This window comes from Chrysemys picta, chromosome 5, assembly GCF_011386835.1.
Source record: "Chrysemys picta bellii isolate R12L10 chromosome 5, ASM1138683v2, whole genome shotgun sequence".
NCBI lineage: Eukaryota > Metazoa > Chordata > Testudines > Emydidae > Chrysemys > Chrysemys picta.
Window position 1 is genome coordinate 18,337,928 of NC_088795.1, and position 20,020 is coordinate 18,357,947.

At 43.0% G+C, this 20,020-nt stretch overlaps 2 protein-coding genes and 1 long non-coding RNA gene across 29 annotated transcripts in view; 1 reads left to right on the top strand and 2 right to left on the bottom strand.

Moving 5' to 3' along the window:
- SEC31A (SEC31 homolog A, COPII coat complex component) overlaps positions 1-2,610 on the bottom strand; it is a 65,383-nt gene extending 62,773 nt beyond the window's left edge. For 11 of the 25 annotated variants that reach the window (XM_065596003.1, XM_065596023.1, XM_065596012.1 and 8 more), the window contains exons 1-2: positions 2,471-2,605; positions 228-415 (exon numbers count right to left, since the gene is read on the bottom strand). In XM_065596003.1, the coding sequence (XP_065452075.1) occupies positions 228-389 (162 nt within the window). In that variant the 5' untranslated portion in view covers positions 390-415; positions 2,471-2,605. Of the gene's footprint in view, positions 1-227; positions 416-2,470 lie in introns of all 25 variants that reach the window. The other 14 variants (XM_065596024.1, XM_065596021.1, XM_065596017.1 and 11 more) reach the window with 3 other exon arrangements.
- An 859-nt stretch (positions 2,611-3,469) lies between these two features.
- Positions 3,470-7,143, bottom strand: LOC101945183 (uncharacterized). The gene is made up of 5 exons (XR_255647.4): positions 6,749-7,143; positions 5,506-5,578; positions 5,262-5,361; positions 4,408-4,477; positions 3,470-3,761 (listed from the first exon to the last, which is right to left on the bottom strand). It is a non-coding gene; the product is annotated as an uncharacterized LOC101945183 (long non-coding RNA).
- Positions 7,144-7,503: 360 nt separating this feature from the next.
- THAP9 (THAP domain containing 9) lies at positions 7,504-19,772 on the top strand. Of its 3 annotated transcripts, none has more exons than XM_008165658.4 (5): positions 7,504-7,717; positions 11,003-11,198; positions 13,123-13,429; positions 14,492-14,642; positions 16,272-19,772. In XM_008165658.4, exons 1-5 carry the CDS (start codon positions 7,638-7,640, stop codon positions 18,232-18,234), a joined length of 2,697 nt encoding a protein of 898 aa, XP_008163880.2. In that variant the 5' UTR covers positions 7,504-7,637; the 3' UTR covers positions 18,235-19,772. The 3 variants fall into 3 exon arrangements, with proteins under 3 accessions (XP_008163880.2, XP_023958877.2, XP_065452098.1); XM_024103109.3 differs by lacking the exon at positions 7,504-7,717 and adding an exon at positions 7,764-7,973; XM_065596026.1 differs by lacking the exon at positions 7,504-7,717 and adding an exon at positions 7,849-8,070.
- Positions 19,773-20,020: the final 248 nt, after the last annotated feature.

Sequence of the window (20,020 nt, forward strand, 5' to 3'; positions counted from 1 at the left end):
TGAATAGCGTAGCTGAATTCGACGTATTACAGCCGACTTACCCCGTTGTGAAGACGGCGGCAAAATCGACTTCTGCCGCTTTTTGTCGGCGGCGCTTACTACCACCTCCGCTGGTGGAGTTAGAGCGCCGATTCGGGGATCGATTGTCACGTCCCCACGGGACGCGATAAATCGATTCCCGAGAGGTCGATTTCTACCCGCCGATTCAGGCGGGTAGTATAGACCAGGCCTGACTCTAAGCCAAGCAGGTGTGTGCTCCACTGGGCTGAAGAATGCTGTTGTGTGGAAAGATCCTGTCTGGACTTCAAACCCTTAAGTAAAAAAGGGCAAGGTTGCACAATCCTTCTCTGAAACTGCTCAAGGAAAAGATGATTTCTAGGTGTCCTCATCCAGCGTGCAGACACCCATGAAGCACCTGGGGAATCACAAAGATGCATATTACTGTGTCTAGTTCAATTCTAGATAAGGAATCTCTTGCATTTGTTCATAACAAGGCTTGCTTTTCCAGAGTTTTTTCTGGATATTAAAAGTGATTTCTAGAGTGGATGTACACATAAATCCTACTCTAATTTTCACATAGCCTATACTTGTACTGCTAAAAACAGCTATACATGCAGGGTACTCTGCTGTCCACTCTCTGCCAGGACCAACTGGGATCCCTCCCTCATAGGAGAGATCACTGCCAGGTGGACACTGAGTGACATTATTTAATCAGTTTGATGAACCAAACACCATTTTAAAAGAGAACATAACAAAACAAATCGGCTCCCCTCTTCTTTATAACATAACAGTAAATTTCATAAATTCTTTAGCACCACAAGATTGGTTGGACGTCAGTCTAAGGAATACATCTGTTGGACAGTGTCTGTTTTATACCATGGTAATGACATAGCTTCACTTTGAGTCACAAGGGTATTGGCAAAGGAAAATTTGTATGTTTAAAGTCTTGCTGTTGCCATGTTGGCACTACAGCCCCATCTATACTGTCCAGGAAAAACACGTTACTGCACTTTTCTAGTGAACCACTCATAAATATAGTTCGTTAGAGAAGTTCTAGCATGTGGCCTGATATCCTGAATGATTCAGCACCTTTGAGGCTCATGTTTTTTTTCTTACTACTTTTTACTTATAGCATGGTATGGTCAATATATTACAGTACAGAAAGGCTATAAAAGATGCATATATTTTACAAATGAAAATAAAAATTATCTAACAATACAAATTCACTGACTAAAAGAGTGGAGAAATATACTTTCTTACGTGCACATTTATAATTACAAGTATTTTTACACTATCCATTAATAACATCTGGGAGCTGCAAATCAAAGATTCAGGATTGTATTTGGGCTAGTCACTAGAAATATTCCCAAAACTATTTTTCCCATTCAGATAAGTTTTGCTACAAAATAGCTGTATCTCCATGTAACTGCGGTAGGGTAATATTTACATATCTACTAGCTTGGATAATACAAGCAAGACAAAAATCTCAAAATGGTTATTAATATGCGATCCTCAGCGCAATTGTGCAATCTTTCTTTGTCTTTCTAGAATCCCTTTTCCTAAAGAGCTTTAAGGCTCCATCTACACTCTGGTTTCCCTTGCGGTTGGATACTGTGTTTAAAGATGGCTTATACAGAAGGTTTTTGGAAACATGTGGGCTGTAGTCCACGAAAGCTTATGCTCTAATAAATTTGTTAGTCTCTAAGGTGCCACAAGTACTCCTGTTCTTTTTGCGCATACAGACTAACACGGCTGCTACTCTGAAACCTGTCATGGTGTAGATGGGGCATAACATTTTTAAAATTAAGGTTAGGTTATAAACCCTAGAAGTACCAAATCCATATTACGTGCATTTTGAAGTAAGTTATGAGATACAGATTAGTAAAATATATTAAACAACCTCAGAGGCTACCATGACAAAGCTACGTCTAATCACTCTTCCCACAACACTGATATCCACAGGACCCTGCACTGCTCCGGGTAGAGGGGCTAGGGGGAGAGTTTGTCACTTTTCAGCTGACAGCAAGGCGGCTTACAGCGGTGCTTAATTTGTAATGAAAGAGGAGCCGGGACACAAGTAATGTTCTACTTTAATAGCTGACAAGGCAAGCCGAGCGGTGCCGGGGCTATTAAGTGCCAAGCCCTGGGGTGGCGGGGCTTAGCCCTGGCACACATTAAGCCCTGGCTTTTAGGGACTGGCCCTGCAGCAGGCAGCAGAGAAAACGCCCGATCCCAGTCCCAGAGCGGCAGAGCCAGAAGCAGAGGCCGGCCCAGGCCACGCCAGCGAGCTGGAGGCCCCGGGGAAGCGAGGCTGCTCTGCCCAGCGCCCGGGGGGACCCTGCGAGATAGGGCCGCTCTGCCCACACGGAGCCCAGGCCCCAGCTGGCAACCCCCCGCCCTAGGAACGGAGAGACCCGGCAGCGCCGGGCCCGCTCCCCCGGCGGCGAGGCGAGGCCCCGCTTCCCCTCACCTGGCGGGGCCGGGCTCTCCGCGGCGCCCCACGTCCCGCTGCGGTGGCTCAGCTCCCTGCCCCCGGCTCCTCCGCGTTCCGCTTCAACGTGGCAGCCGGAGCGCCGCCCTCGTCAGCCCGGCTTCCGGCACCGAGACCCCGCCCGGCCGGCCGGCGCCTTCCGGGCCGCGCAGCTCCCAGCGCCAGGGGGCAGGCGGGCCCGGGTTGCAGAGGGGCCTAGCCCGTGTCCGTCCAGGCGGCCTGCCGAGCTGTCACTACAACCCCGGCCAGGGCAGCCCGGCTCAGGCCCCTGCGGCGGTGGCTACACGGGGGAGTTTTAATAGACCCCCTAATGATGGAGCAGCTGGATGGCTGCCCTCACCCCACTGGAAGTAGGGGTGCTGCCCCCCTTGAAGTGGTTTCCATTATACAGCGGGTTTAGTTTGGTTCAGGGGCTCTCAGTACCACTATACAAATGGTTCTAGCGGCTCCGCTGCTGGGCAGGGCTCTGAAGGAATGAGATGTTTGTCCCTTCTCCTTTCTTTGGAAAGAGCCCCACAACCTTACAGAAGATGAGGCTCCAACGTACTTGCCAAGTACAGTTCTGCAGCCTCACCTTTGTTTCTGATCTGTGACCAAATTCCACTGCCAAAACGTTCTGCTATTCAGTACAAGACCCTAGCATTGAAGGCACAAAGTAAGTTGTGGGCAGCTGGCCCCCTTCACCATCGTTTGCCTCTCCACCGCAGGGTCAGACCAGCCCCAACAAGTGCAAAGCCTTTTGAACACTTTTAGTGGGGTGAATGACTGGGATTTGCCATTTTCATGGAAAAGTCACATTTCTCCCTCCATGCTGAATATTATGTGACTGCTACTAGTATAATTCCCCAGGTGAAAACAAGGGATGGTTTCCTAACTAACAGCAGTGTTATGAGGCTTAGAGCTCATTTGTGTTTGAGGCACTTATTCTACAGCAGTGAGAACAGAGAATTAATAGAAATAAAGCCAAGACGCCACATATTTAAATCAAGGGCAGCATATCATGTTTATTAACAATACAAATGAAGAGGATTTTACAACAGCCTCCAAAAGCAGTCTCCCAAGATCTACAGGTTGCAGCTGAAACAAATGCTTTGAGACTGATTTCTTGCCTTCACCACTACTTTTTCCACTATAAAAAACATTACATCAGCAACTAGATTACTTTAACCCCCTCAATGAAAAAGAGGAAACAAATTAAACAATTTTCAAGTATCTTCATTAAAGGTGAAAGAAGAAATTCAGATGGAACATAGAAACTCTTCACAATTACCTGAAAAGTAAAAAAGCATATTAGATCTTTGACAATATAGATACAAGTCTAATTCAGTGCAGATTAACATCTACTTCAACATTCTTAGGGGTCTTTGCTCAATAAGCCCACAACTTCAGTAAATGTTCCTAAATTCCCTAGACCTGAAGAACAGCTCTGTGTAAGCTTGTCTCTTTCCCCAACAATAATTGGTTGAATAAAAATTACCTCACCCATCTTGTCTCTGCATGTTACCAAGCTCAGTAACAGTTCAGTAAAGCCCACAGTCTATTACAACCACAATTAGGATGTCCTCCCAGTAGTGTGTAAACAATTTTTTGTATTTCTAGAAACAGACTCATGCAATTTTTACAGGTTTATTTTAGAAAGCATGCTCATTACTGTCTGGTTCGGTTTATTTTAAATTATCCCCTTGTCATCTCCAAGACCTGGGGTCTGAATATACAAAATAAACTCCTAACAAACACGATGGGTCTAACAAAAATAAAAAAGAATTCAGAATCAGAAACAAGGTCAGACCCAAACTAGTTGCACTGAGGTACTATAGTACAGACTAATATGCTGTAATATTCTGTTCTGAGACACAATACCAGGCACAAACTGAATCAGCAAACAAAGAAATTAACAAAAAAGCATTCATTCTTACCCACATGTCAACAAGTGCAGTCAGAAAAGTCTTAGTTCACCTTTCACAAGTCAAGAGCAATAATTTAATGCTGGGGAGGGAAAAGGAGAAGTTCTTTTGTTATATATGCAAACCGAATGAATTCCAGAAGTGTATTTTATGTTTTTCTTAATCTGCAAACTGAACTGACTACCAATGTTTTAAAATGTAGTTTGAATTTTTTACCCCATGTCCTCATCCAGTCAAACACTAATCACAGTGAGTCATGATGTGAACAGCAGTGAAAGGTTTTAATCATTGGACACTAGGCAAAACAAATTAACACAATACATTAAAAAACTTACAATGTTCATCTTGCAAATCTTTACACGTAGCTTTTATACATGGTTTGCCAACTCCCAATCAAGTTCTAAACTTGATAAAAATACACTTTTTTTTAAGAGAAAACCAAGTTAATTATTCTCTAGCCACATTTAAAATGTGGGAGGCTCTCTAAACCTAAGGTTATTGGGGGCTTTTATTTCAATAGTTTTAAATATTCTATTTTCACCTTTTATTCACTTTTCTTCTCTCCCCTTCCTCCTCCCCCCCCCCCCCCAGAACTTGCTGAACCATGATGTAAGCAACTTTATCTGCTCAGGACAGAAAACAGGCCTTGGAGGAAGATACTTTTGGGGTAGGACACAAGGGATTCTACCACTGCAGCTACTGTTACAGGGCAAAAGAAATAATAATAATAAAAAAAAACACAGAGCCCCCCTTCTTTGATGCTTAGTACTTGATCTACACTTAAGTTATTTTGTCAGTTCAGTCAGTCACAGTGTGGGGGGGAAAGAAAACAAACAAACCCCACATCAAAGAAGAGGACTACTTACACCTAACATCGGCAAGTTACAACTTCTTGCAATTCACTGCTAAGTTGCCAATCTCTCTTCTACAATCAGTTTAGACTTTGATGGGAAGTGATGCCCCTTCCTAAAGAATGTAGGTAAAATTAAATATCTAGTTCTCATTTTTAAATAGCGTTAAATTATTGTTGGATTCAACAATAGTCTTTCAAATGTGAAGTTTAATTAGGAAAATCAGCTGTACTTCAAAATCACTTAATGAAACCCTCACCTGAACAATAGCTAAGTAATGTGAACTTCCAGATTCCGGGCTTGCCTGGCAGATCTTGTCAGTAGAACAATCCCTAAAGGAGTAAGAACATACATTTTAAAAGTGATTTTTCTTCCCAAAATTACATTAGTGCAAAAAGTATCAACATTAGCAGCAACAGTTATTTGCATTAGTAATAGTTATTGGCTTAACCCAGCCTTCCACTTAAGTTATGTCAGCACATTATGTCGGTTTTTAAATCACATATCCTCATCCAAAGAGATACTAATCACAGCACATCATGATGTGAACAGCAGTGAAAAGGTTTTAATCATTGGACATGTGTCAAGTAAATATTAAGTGAACAGTAGCACTTAACCACCCCTTGAACCAACACTTCACTTGGCTCTAAGAAGAAAGTAGTAAATGTCTGTCACATGTGACAAAGGTTTCATTATCTAATAGCTAGTTGATGGCTTAGGTCCATTTTTTAGTGGGCAGGTTATCTACATTACAAAAGCCACCACAGTAAAACATTGGGTATTCTTCTAGTGTCAAGTGTGGACAACAAGTTAATGCTCATGGCAATTCAGTTACACTTGCACCCAGAAAGGTTCCTCCAGTCAAGGCTAAGGCATGCAGATGACAGAGTGAATCTTGCACCACTACTGCCTACAACGTATCTGTTCTGTGGATTAGTTCATACACAATTCAGTATTGAGAGCCATAAATACAGCAAGTTCTTGCTGATGTTCCATCTCTCTCCTCCTTTCACCCCCTCATGCTTCAGGTAGATCAACTGCTACTTTAGCTTTAGAATAGCTGTCAAGGTTCCCTCTTTATCACAAGAGTCTTAAATTCCAGAAAGTTTTAAATTCTTATACCAGAGTATGCCAGTAATTCTGCACATGCCCTCAAACCAACATTAACCTTTTCCTGAGATCTATAAAACAGTAGTGCTCACTGGCTACTGGAGCTACACCGAACAGATCTGGTACAGCACAGGAGAAGTTAACCATCCACGGGTTTGTTCCAGTAAAGCACTTAAGGGTTAGTTTAATTTCTGCGGGTGCACTAATCAAGTTATGTTGGGCCTCTTTCCTGTAAAGTAGGCAACATAAAGAGCCTCACGCTGAAGTGCTCGAGCCTGCTGTGCAAGGCCTGAACGGGAAGGCGTGTCTCTAGACACAACGCGAGCCACCAGGCTCCCTACCGAACCCCGTCAAGCACAAGGACAGTCTAGCGCTAACCACGACTCACTTACCCCGGAACTGGGGGATGCTCCAAGCGGGAAGGGGGGGGGCAGAGCGCTCGCAGGCCCCGGCTGTTCCCTGCTGCGACGTACCCGCCTACACAGCACGTGAACTGGGACTCGGGTTCAAGCCCCAGGCCCCTTCCGTCCACACAGGAATGAGCCTACGGCCCCAACAGCTCAGCCCCCCTCAGGCAGAGCCCGGCCCCGGCTGGGCCCCAGGCGGCGGGCGCGGAGCCGCCACGTGGCGCCCCGACTGCCTCAGCGCCTCCCCGCCTGGGGCCCATGGTGCTGGCTCGGGGCTGGGCAGCGTCCCCTTGAGCAGCTCCTTCCCCATGGAGAAGCCTGGTGCCCCGCTCCGCGCCAGCGCTACACGCCCCACAGCAGCTAGAGACGAAAAGGAAGGGGTGCGCGACCAGTAACCCGGATATAGCCTCCCCCAGTCAGAGAGCGCCGCTTCCATTGGCTCCAAGTACGCTGGGTTTGATTGGCTGCCTCCTCCTGCGCCGTTTCTGATTGGTTCAACTCTCCTTTCTCTTCCCTCTCTATTTCCTGCTTCCGCTCAGCCATGTGGGGTGGGGTCGCTGAGGAGGTGTGGTCACAGGAACGCGGGGAGGACAGCGACCAATGAAAGTCTCTCTTCCATAGCGCAAGGGCTAGCGAACGGGAAAAAAAAAAAAAAAGCGAGAACCAATCAGAAAGGGCAGAGAAGAGGCGCTCACCAATCTGAAGGCGCGTTCCATCAGCGCTGGCAGTGACGGGAGCTCTCCCTAGTGCCGGGAGTGGGGGCTCTGGACTTGGCCGCGCGCGCCAGCGGGACGTGGCCGAGGGTGCGCGGGGCGGCCGGGTGCTGTGCGGCGCGAGGATCCCCCCCGGGCCGTGCCCTGCCTGCGCGCGGACCATGACCCGCAGCTGCTCCGCTCTGGGCTGCACCACGCGGGACACCGGGCTGAGCCGGAAGCGGGGCATCTCCTTCCACCAGTGAGTGGGGCGGGGGCCCCCTCAGGCGCGATGGTTGGCGCTGAGAGGGGACACCGGGGCGCTCCCCTCAGCCCCGCGCGGACAAGTCACACCGCCACGCGTGGGCTTCTGCAGGGCCGCACCCACGCGATCAGAATCACGAGTCACCTCCGCCCCCCAGCTTAAACATCGAGAGATGGGGGCGGGTGGAGAGAGTCACCTGAGCAGGTGGGGGGGGCGCCTTCCCCCGCAGCCGCCTTCAGTGGATACCTGGAAGGTATTTTTATAATGGAAAAAGGCGAGATTTTCTCCTCATCCCTGGACTCCAGGAGCTGGGACTTGAAGAGAAAACACCAACCACCACCAGCGTTGGCGTGAGGAGACCTGCCCGCGGGCAATATTTTGAGAACCCTGGAGTGGGGAGGGAAGGCTAGAGCTTTAGGACGTAGTCTAAAGAGCCGGAGCCCTACTGGCATAGACTGGAGGGATGTGGCCGCTCGGCCACACCTGAGTTTTAAAGAGTTAAACAGCCTTGGGATCTACACCTTCCCCACCGAAATCCCCGTAAATCATTGTGGCTTCACAATCCTCTTTCCCTCTGTTTCCCTCTCCTCTGCTGCAAAGTGAAAGATGCCACCCGCAACATCACAGAAAATAACAATAAACGTAAATGCTGAAATGACTCTTAGAGCTGCCAAAACAATTATAAAACATTCCTTTGTCTTTGGTACATTTAAAAAAAAATATTTGTACCAGCTCAATCCGTGGTTGAAAAACAGGGTGATGGTGGTGAGGATATATGTTCATAAACATTTTGCCTTGTTTTTCAAATTTTGCCATTTGAACCATTTCAACAATCTCTACTGACAGTGTTCTCAAATGCACAAAATAAAATTGAAAAAAAAATTATTCTCTCTCTTTTATAGTAATCTTAGAGGGTACCTGTAATTATAGGAGATTAAGTATTTTCAGACAGATTTTGTTTTTTTAAATTGTGAGTACCCTTTTCAATTTTAAACTGAGATTTTATAATTTGACCCAGACTGTTGAGTAATATTTCAGGCTCCCAGAGCGGTCTGTAAAACCTCAGAACTTTCAACTACAGATACCACAGGCACAGGACTTACCTATGAAAATTATTATGCTGAAGAGAATTAAAGGGAAATAGAGTCCTAGCAGGGCCTGATCCTGAAAATATTGTAGCTTCACTCAAGTGAGTAGTCCCATTTGAATGGGGCTGTCAAACTTACACGTGTTTAAGTGTTTGCAGGATTGGAGCCATAGGTCCTGAACTACTGATCCCTACAATTATCTGCCCTTACTTAAAATGAAGGATGAATCCATTATTTGAGTTAAAATAAAATTGAAATTATTTTTTATTTCAGATGTGTGTGGGGCGGGGTGGGGAACAGGAGAGCACATTGGTCTGCTAAGAAAAAGATTTCAGGCTTTTCAATTCTCCATCATAGGCAGGTATGATTTTGTGGCCTTGATCTCACACATTAACATTGCATTATTGTTTTCCTTATCTCCAATGCAAAAAAATTAAAGTCCCAGTTTACTAACTGTTTAGTGTCACTTACTAATCAACATAAGAACAGCCATACTGGGTCAGACCAAAGGTCCATCAAGCCCAATATCCTGTTCTCTGACAGTGGCCAATGGCAGGTGCCCCAAAAGGAATGACCAGATAGGTTATCATTAAGTGATCCGTGCCCTGTCACCCAATCCCAGCTTCTGGCAAACAGAGGCTAGGGACACCATTCCTGTCCATCCTGGCTAATAGCCATTGATGGACCTATCTTCCATGAATCTATCTAGCTCCCTTTTGAACCCTGTTATAGTATTGCCTTTCACAACACCCTCTAGTAAGGAGTTCCAGAGATTGACAGTGTGTTGCATGAAAAAATACTTTCTTGTGTTTGTTTTAAACCTGCTACCTATTAATTTCATTTGGTGGTCCCTTGTTCTTGTATTATGAGAAGGAGTAAATAAAACTTCCTTATTTACTTTCTTTATACCACTCATGATTTTATAGACCTCTATCATATTCCCCCTTAGCCACCTCTTTTCCAAGCTGAAAAGTCCCAGTTTTATTCCTATCTCCTCATACGGAAGCCGTTCCATACCCCTAATCATTTTGTTGCCCTTTTCTGAACCTTTTCCAATTCCAATATATCTTTTTTGAGATGGGGCGATCACATCTGCATGCATTATTCAAGGTGTGGGCATACCATGGATTTATATAGAGGCAATATGATATTTTCTGTCTTATTATCTATCCCTTTCTTGATGATTCCCAACATTCTGTTCACTTTTTCGACTGCTGCTGCACATTGAGTGGATGATTTCAGAGAACTAGCCACAATGACTCCAAGATCTCTTTCTTGAGTGGTAACAGCTAATTTAGACTCCATCATTGTATATGTATAGTTAGGATTATGTTTTCCAATGTGCATTACTCTGCATTTATCAACATTAAATTTCATCTGCCATGTTGTTGCCCAGTCACCAAAATGGCAGATGAAATTTAATCATGGGTAACAGTACACATACATCCTGATTCTTCCCCACTCACTTGTGTTGAGTTGTATCTTATTAGATGAATAAATTGCCCCTTACTTACGTACACATATACGTCCATTCTGATCCTTTACTTCCTATTGACTGCAGTGGTGCAAGATCAAACCCGGTTAGCATGCACTTTTACACCAAAGCTTGATTCTGCAGCAACTCTATGGATGAAACCCTCATTAACTTCAGTGAGCAAGGACTCAGATATTTTTTTTTTCATTCCCAACTTTATTTGCCAATTTAACTGCTATATTTTGAAAAGGATAGCATGTATGTTTGAAAGAGACCCAGTCAAAACAGACAGAGGTCCAGGTGGATAGACCGGAGAAGGGAAGACGTCTTGCAGGCCTCCTCCATGCATGGATCTCCATCTGAATCCCTAATATTTGAGGGTAGATTAATATTGCATTTGCAGAGTACATGCTGGGGCATCTCACAGGGTGGGGTTCAGCAATTAAGCAATCCTAACTGCACAGGTAAGACCTGCCTGATCTCAGAAGTGTTCTGAAGTGCTCCTTAATCAGTTTAACTGGGGAATTTGTAACTGTAAAATTGTAACTTTTCAAAACCAAAGTATTTGAATATTAAGGACACTTTTTCTGCTTTTTTATGCCTTTTATCAATTTGGAATGATACCATTGCCTTCAAAGGAATTACTCAGGATTTACAGCAGTTTAACAGAGTAGAATTTTGCTCTTACTGTATTATGAGAGAGCTCTGCTCATGTTTCAGGTTTCCCATTGATGACATACAGCGTACAAAATGGATCCATGCTGTTAATCGAGCAGACCCCAAAAGCAAAAAGGTTTGGATTCCAGGACCTGGTGCCATATTGTGTTCCAGACATTTTGCAGAAGCAGACTTTGAATCATATGGTATGAGAAGAAAACTAAGGAAAGGAGCTGTACCTTCTGTTTTTCTATACAAGGTAGTTTAAAAGAACTTTTAATGCAATTACCATTTTTAATAGGTTGAAAACACATTAGAAACCTTAAAGACAAATACTAACATTTCTTGAAAAATTGAGGTTGCAACTCATGTTGTAAGGCTACAGCAACACAAGTTGAAACTTGTTAGTTTATTTTATGCTGTGTCACAAATACACTTGAAAGAAGGATGGGGGAAGGAAAACATTCTTTATAAAAGCCATTTTGAATAATTTTAAATACATTGCTGGCATTAGTGCTCTTTCAGTTTAAACTTAAATAACCCTCATCCTGCTAACAGCTCTTCTGAAACTACTATTGCTTAGAAAGAACATTGTCTTTTTCTAGTAAAGCAACTAAATCTAAGACAGTTTTGTTCTGATCTATCAATCCTAGGTAACTTGATTCCTGCCTGGCCCATGAAAAGTACAGTAAAAATACAACCCTCTTGTTACTGTACATGTGTATTTTTTTCTCATTTATATTTAAATATTTATTCTAGTAGGCTTTCATGCCTACTGGGGGTGGTCAGTGTTTGAAGGATGAGGCTATAACCATGCTCAGGGGAAGGGTGATCTTTTGGCTAAAGCACAGATACAGGGGTGTTGTGAGATTTCATTCATGAGTATTTGGAAAGCGCTTTGAAATCTCCAGATTGAAGGCATTTTTATTTATATGCAAAGTGTGGTATAACATTCTAATATCTATTTAATCGATTGTGGAAATAATATAGCTCTCTGCACTTACTTGAAGCTTTTTCTAACAAGCATTTCTGATAATTAATGATAGGAAGAATCTGACAGTTGAATGTTGAATTGCATTACACCATACCTGTCTCCTTTTCCATCACACCAGCAGTCTCTATATTTTATAGGCTTGTTACATCTTTGTTTTTCCTACATTCCAGATATCGTTCCAAATTTTAGATCACATCCCCTATTTTCTGAATTCTTCTCTGGTGTATCTCTGCTAATTTTATTCATCCCTTTCAGAATTTGAAAAGCCTCTCTTTTATAGTATTAACAAGACTGGCTCTCTTACTCTTTCCTTGTAATTTAGTTCAATGTTTTTCAAACAAACAGTGAGTCCCAACTCACCAGTGGGTCATGGGACTTTCTAGATGGGTTGCAGGTCCCTAGGCAAACATACACTTCTTCCAGGCTGGAGCAGAAGAAAGGCCATGGGGGAAAAAGGATTTGGAGAGCAAACCTGCCCCGCACAAACCCCACATCAGCAGCTCCTGTTCTGCAGGGCTGGTCCTAGTTCCCGGTTCTGGGCATTGTAACCTGGCACATGGGATCACAGTGCTATTTATGATTAGTCTGGGTGCTCCTCCATCATAAGGGAGGGGTGGCTGGGCCAAATTTCTGGGAGTGGCATTGTGGCCTGCCACATGGGATCGCAACGCTGGGCCAAACCTGAGGAGCATTGTGATCCCATGTGCCAGGTTGCAACGCCTGGATTGGGGAGCCAGGTCCAGCCCTGTGGCACAGGAGCTGCCACTACAGGGTAAATGTGGGGCAGGCTCGCTCTCTAACCACCACCACCTCTGTCCCTTGGGGTCTCCCCTTTGTATCCGGCCAGGATCAGAGTTGAGGTTCAAGGTGGAGGGTGCATGTATCTACCGATGTCCCTTATTAAGAGTCTGGGAACCACTGATTTGATTGTTGAGATCTGATGGCATCTTTTTTGTCCGGTGTAGTATCTTGAGACAATAATATCCTTCTGCCAGAAAAACTTGTACAGTACCCAGCATTCAGATATGAGGGGTGTAAGTCCAAAAAAGACCTTTCTTAGAAATATCAACACTTCCTATTTTTCTGTTAATACAACCAAGAATCTGGCTTGCATTGTTGCACTATAGGTGTGCACTTGTTTCAAGTATTTTCCCAGATAATAAGCCCCATATTCTTTTCTGTATTGTAGGATCCTCTGAGTACATATCTTAGAAATAGAAGATCCCAGAAAGCATTAAAGCAGCCACTCTCACATAATTCTCCTGATGAGGAGGTCATTACTGCAGATCACAACTATAGCTTAAAGAATCCTGCAACGGCTGCTGAGCAACAGACAGAAATGAAAGAAATAATACAGTTGCCTCAAAAGAAACTTGTTGCAGCACGAAGGTGTCTCTCATACCGAGAACGAAATGTCTTTAGTGTAATCAATGAGATTGCAAAGAAGAAGCTGCTCTCTGAAGAAGCTATGAGCCTGCTGCAGGCCCAGTTTTCAGGTATTAAGGGCATTGGTTAGACAGTAAACTCTTCAGTGCTGAAACTGTACATTTTTTTCCAGTGCTTACCACACTGGGACCCTGATTTCAGTTGAGGGCCTCTAGGCACTAATGAAATATAAAAATAAGAACCACAACCAAAAGGCTTTTTCTTGAAGATTCTGTATCTCCAATTGGTTACTAAAAGTTACACAATATCGGCCTGTCCTCCAAGGTTTTTAGCTCCCTCAGCTTGTACTGAAATGAAGGTGAGTTGAGGGGTGGCCACGCCTCATATTTGGGCCCTAGAACAGTGTGTGATGTGAGATACGAGGCTTTAGTGAATAAACATATTCAGCTTTAAGAGATTCAAGCTTGAATCTAAATTCTGTTTAAGTAAGGGAACCTTATATTCCTTTCTCACTTAGAAAGTGGTTAGAAAATTGGCTCTGTTCATTTTGATAATATGAGAGAAAAACCACTTAAATTGCTTTAATCCTGAGTCATGAATAATAATACCTAGCACTTATATAGAACTTTTCATCTGTAGATCTCAAAGCAACTTTTTCCAGCTAATTCAAGAACAGCATTGATCCTCTCTGAATGGAGCCACATTTCATCCTTCTCCTTTAGAAGGATGTTGGCTGTGACATGGGTCCTTAAAGGCAGTGAAGTGTTAGGGTCCGAGGAAAATGGGGATATCTGGGTTGTGAGTAATGTTAAAATATTAAGTGCCACCCCTGTCTAGAAAGCAAACAAGTCGGGATAAGACAGAATCCACTGCAACACCCAGAGAAAGAGGCTAGCATAAGCGAGAGAGTTCTGGCAGGGGCATGGAGGATTTAATTCCCTTTCCCCCTTCTGTAGGAGAGAGAACTCAGCAATCGTCTGAATTTTGCTTTATTGCAACAAAAGTACTTGAGTGATAGCACTTGGGCATTAGGCTTGTGCCTTGTCAAACACAACATTCTTTTTTCTTGCCGTATATCTCATGCCCTGCAATGTAGAGGCATTTTTCATCTGAATTAAATGATCAGACTGTTCACGATTCTTAACAAAGCTGATCTATATTTTTAAAAACAGATTTGCAATGGGAGCCATACAGCTGGAGACAGATGACTGAGTACTCCACAGAAATGAGGCAGTTTGCCTGTACTCTCCATCTCTATAGTAGTAAAGCCTATGATTATGTAAGAAAGAATTGTCCCCTGCCTCATCCTTCCAGCCTGACAAAGTGAGTATTTATTCTCGTTATCTCAAGTTCTATTTCCAGGTTGTCCTATAATAAGTAAGAGATGGAGTGTTCAGAGTAGAGATTTCATAAAAAACAATTCAATGTGACACCTACTCTATTGTCTTACATTTTAATTATTTGTAACAAAGAAGCTAAACAGAAGAGGCTGCGATTGTTACAGGAATATTAACTCATGTCAGAGTATGTTGTTGGGGGGAGAGGGAGGGAGGCTGTGCAGAACAGTTGCACCATCAGAAAGTAACACATCCAAAGATTAAATTTACAGTAGCAGAGGTAGTCAGAAGCATGCTGCATTCTTCCAAGTGAGTGACCACTGGGGAAAGATAGACATCAAGTGCTTGACTTTGATATCTGTATTTATTTCAGCATATAATAGAAAGGGAACAAATACTAAAATGCGATGACTACTTTCATTACTATTATTTACATAGTGCCACGAGTATGCATAGTATTTTGCAAACACAAAGCATGACCGTGTCCCTGACATGAGGAGTTTACAGTCTAAGATCCATTGACTGCAGTGAGAGGATGACTGGGCCAAATACTAGATAGAGAACAAACTGTAAAGATCAATCCTGGAGAGGGAGCAGACTGCACTAGAAGAGATCAGTGCCCACATTTACATTAGTGTGTGCAGCACTGGTCAGCAGAAGATATTGAAGAGTTAGATGGGGTTCAGAGAAGGGAGATGAGAATGATTACAGGCATGGGAAAACACAACAACAACAACAACACTTTCCTGAAAGGAGAGATTGAAAAGATTGGGATTGTTCTCCTTAGAAGGGAGAAGATAAGAGGGGACATGCTTAAAAGCATATAAAATAATGAATGTTAGAGAGGAAGTAGATTAGATGTCTCATGTAACACAAGAACAAGGGGACACACAATGAAGTTACACATTCAAAACTTATTGAAGGAAATACATTTTGTGTAAAAATAGTAAGATTGTAGAACTCATTGCCACAGGAAGTCATTGAGAATTTACTAAGATTCAAAGAGCTATTGGCCTTTATATGGAGAACAAGAATATCCAGAATAACAGTTAATGCAAAAAAGTTTTGGATGGGATAAAAATCTCACGCTTTAGGATTTAACCAGTCTCCACTTGTTAGAGGTCAGAATGAGACCTTCATATGGGACAGAATCTCACATCTGCCTACTGTGGGTTTCTTTCTGGTCATTGTCAGACAGGTTACTGAACTAGATGGACCACAGGTCTGATTCAGTATAGCAATTCCTATGTTATGACGCGAGGCCAAGCAAACGTACTAAGTGTGAAGGGGAAATAGGGTAGGAGTTGTTCCAGGCATACAGGACAGCATGAAACAAATATATGAAAGTAGTATGAGGCAATAAAGGAACCATTGGAGAGAATGCCAGAGCATCAGACAGGTGGAGGAGAGGATGAAAGTTGAACTGTAGGAAAATACTGTTATGTTTCAGGCTGCAAAATGTATCATCCAGGTAAGCCTTATTACTTTATAAATGGATGCTATGTATATTACTTTGCATTAAAAGTCAGTCAGCATTTTACTAAAGCCTCTTAGCGGTTTCTTTTTTCCCCCCTTAGATTATAGTTCCTAATTATTTGTATCCTCTGTCTTCCAGCTGGTTGTCTAATGATGAAGGTAGTCCAGGCTTCAGCAACAGTATTTTCTTTCACCTTCAGCAGAGAGTAGAGCAAGGAGAACAGGCATACCAGTATTGCTCACTGATGATCGAGGGTATGGCTCTCAAGAAACAGCTGGAGTGGGACCCTGTGACTCGACGTCTGGTTGGGTTTGTAGACCTAGGTGCAGGAGCACTTGATGCTGATGAAGCACCGCTGGCCTCAGAAGCTATAGTCCTAATGGCAGTAGGTGTTCTTGGTCACTGGAGAGCTCCCCTGGGTTATTTCTTTGTAAATGGAACCACTGGCCATTTACTAGCTCAACTGCTTTATCAGACCATCAGCAAGCTGACTAACATAGGTATCAGAGTTCTCTCTGTGACATCTGCAGCCACTGCTCACGGTGTTGAGTTGGCAAAGGCGTTGGGCATCTGTATTGATGCCAACAACATGCAGTGCACTTTTCAGCATCCTCACAGTGCCACTCATCAGATCACATATTTCTTCGATGCTTGCCAAATGCTCCAGTTAATAAGGAATGTGTTTCAGTGCTTTCACAGGATACAGTCCATTAATGAAACAGCACACTGGCAGCACATAGTGGACCTAGTGACTCTGCAGGAGAAGGAATTACTGCATATTAGTGACAGATTGTCAGGAAGACCCAGAAATAGTGAAAGCTGTCACTTGAGGGTGAACTACGCAGCACAGCTGTTCAGTGAGAGTGTTGCTGGCACGCTGGAATGTCTCCAGTTGTTGGGCCTGCCTTCTTTTCAGAACTGCAGTGGGACCATCAAATTTGTGCGCTTGATGAGCTATCTGTTTGACATTTTTCATGGAAGAAGCTGTTACGGAACGGGATTGAAAGGGCCTGTGTCCTCTGAAAATTATGCCAAGATACATCGCCTCTTAACGGAGGCTAAAAGTGTCTTTGTTGCATTAACTGACACTTCGGGGAGACACTTCCTGAAAGGTAAACATAAATTAGGATTTTTAGGTTTTTTGCTTAATGCTGAGAGCTTAAAATGGCTTTACACAAACTATGTATTTCCAAAGAGCATGCCCTTCCGCTACCTCCTGACTTACACATTCAGCCTAGATCATCTGGAATTATTTCTCAGCACCCTCAGACAAGCATGTGCTAGCTGCGATAACCCTACCTGCATGATGTTCCAGACTGCTTATTCTAAACTGCTGACCAAGTATAATTTGACACCAGGATTACATCAGAATCTTCTTTTAGGTGACATGAACACCTTAGATGTATCTATTGTTCGTAGGACAGATTTGGCCCTTGATACCATTCATTCTCAGTACAATCGGGGTTGTGTGGCGATTCCAACAAAGGACTACATTTACTGTATAGGCCATATTTCATTTAACTCTACACTGAGTTATGCATTGACAGATCTGTCACTATATGCACAAAGCATCACCTATACTGCTGCCTGTGTTGCTGAGAAATTAGCAGCTGCCATAAGATGTGAAGCCTGTGTCACTTCTCTCTTTGTGTCAGATGACAAAATCCTAAAATGTGGTTCACTGTTGTGCATTAAAAAGATCGGGAGCTGGAGTTTGCCATCAGAGAGCGTGCATCAGATTGTGAGTATTTCTGAGCAAGTCCTAAAAACTCATGCAAGAGTGAAAGACTATAACCTAAACCTCAAGCAACAGGATATGTATTTAGAACAGAAAATTTTATATGAGTTATCTGAACAGAGTCACCTTTTCTCAGAGTTAAATAATCACCTATTTGATGGGGAGTTGTGTGTCACCAATCACTACACAATGCTGTTAAGGAACATAGTGCAATGTTATTTAAATGTCAGAGCTGAACATGCAAAAAAATGGGGTTGGGAATACTGTTCTGGAAGGCATGGATCGAAGAAGTTGACTAGGAAACATCCGTTTTCATCATCATTAAAGACTTATAAATCTATCCAAATCTTACCTGTGCCATAATTTCTTACTAATTTGTTAAATGATGGATGTTCCCTTGAGTAATGTTTAGATAAGGTCTGATCTAGGCAACACAGGTGTCGGAGAATTGAGATGGTGTTTCACTTGACCTCTTGGCAATACTGTGTCCAGCAGTGGCTAGTAAAGGAGAGTCCTAGGAGGATTAACGGTACTAGGTTCCAATCATGCCTGGGGTTAGAAGTGGAAAATGAGTTTCTCACCCTAAATTCTCATTTATGCAGATTGCACAACCACAACCTATTTTAGAACAACAATGTCTATGGAAGGACTAGATTATGGAAGCTAATGGAAATCCACATTGAGATTCATTAGCAGTTATGTGGGGAAGCTTGCTGAATACCTACCTATGCTATGCCTGGCTCTGGGTAGGGCAGTTGGCCCCTGACTATGATGAATACCAAGTTTACTCATACATGTTTAGAAAAGGGGCTGGTGGGAAAGAACTGATGGAATACTATAGCAGCAGATAACTCCTTAGAGCTGCAGAAAAAATACTAAGAAGCAAAACAGCTTACACAAAGCTATTAAAAAAATAAAATAAAGATTTGTACTAGAAACATGTTTTACTTGTACTTACTGATTACGTAATCACTCTGCCTTTCGCCCTTTAATTCCACTAGCAGCTTATTAGAAAAATAAAGGATTCCAAACTGCTTCCTTTAAGTGCTCAAATCTGAACACGAATTAGGATAACATGAAGCGAAGAAAAGACCTTGATTTTGGCTACCCCAATGGGAAAAAAGTCAGGTAAGAAATAAAACTGATGGAATAGGGTCAGATGCAGGGGATCTGTCACACAGTGGAATGGATAGGGAAAAAAAAGACTTGTTTCTTGATACAGGATTCTACAAAATACTATATACAGGGTGGGGCCAGATAATCCTTGAAAATATTTAGGAAGTAATATCTGCAGATGTGCTTGCCAGTGTAGGAGGTATCCTGCCTTGGGGAGCTTGAAATCTAAAGACAGAATAACTCAGGACCCAGTAGGAGACCTAGTGCAAAGTGTTGGCGAGAAACTTTTGGTTTGCTTGTTTCCTCCTCTTAATAAAATGTGGGGAAGATAGTACAGGTATTTGACTGACAAGGATTAGTGTGTGCAGAGCTCATCGGAGAAGTGAAGGATTTGGGTGAAGGCCCGACGTATTGTAGTTGACCATGCAGAAGGGAGGGAGAAAGAAATGAAAGTGGCGGCAAGGCTAATACTGGTGGGTAAAGCGTATGAGGAAGAGCATAATGAGATCCAAGCTGTACCATCAGCTGATTATACAAGGCCTCAAGGGCAAGGAAGAGATGTTAACATTTGATTAGGTGGAAAAGTCCATTTGAAAGAAGTTGTACACAGCAACCCTGGGACTTGGGGGAAACAGAAGACTCGGGATTTGACATAACTTCAGCGTGTGGTGTAATAGCCTCCTGCTGCGAATCAGACAGATGTTCTTCAGTTTTTGTGTATATTATATTAATACTGTTTTCAAATACACAAACTAATAAAAGTGCAGGTTACTGCTTCTCTTTTTTTACTTTGTTATTAATTCCTTACTCCCTCTTTCCAGTACCTTTCTGTATATAGCTGGTTGATTTCCTCCATTCTGCACTGTTTTGTACTAAACAATTAACAGTTTAAAATTCATCTACTTATTTCCATCTACTGGGTTCTCATTTCTTCAGGATAATTTTGTTTTTTCCCTTTAAGATTACTTAATTTCCTCTTTGTGGGGAATTGTAATTTGCACTTACTGAGCCCAATCCTGTGAGATATAGAGTA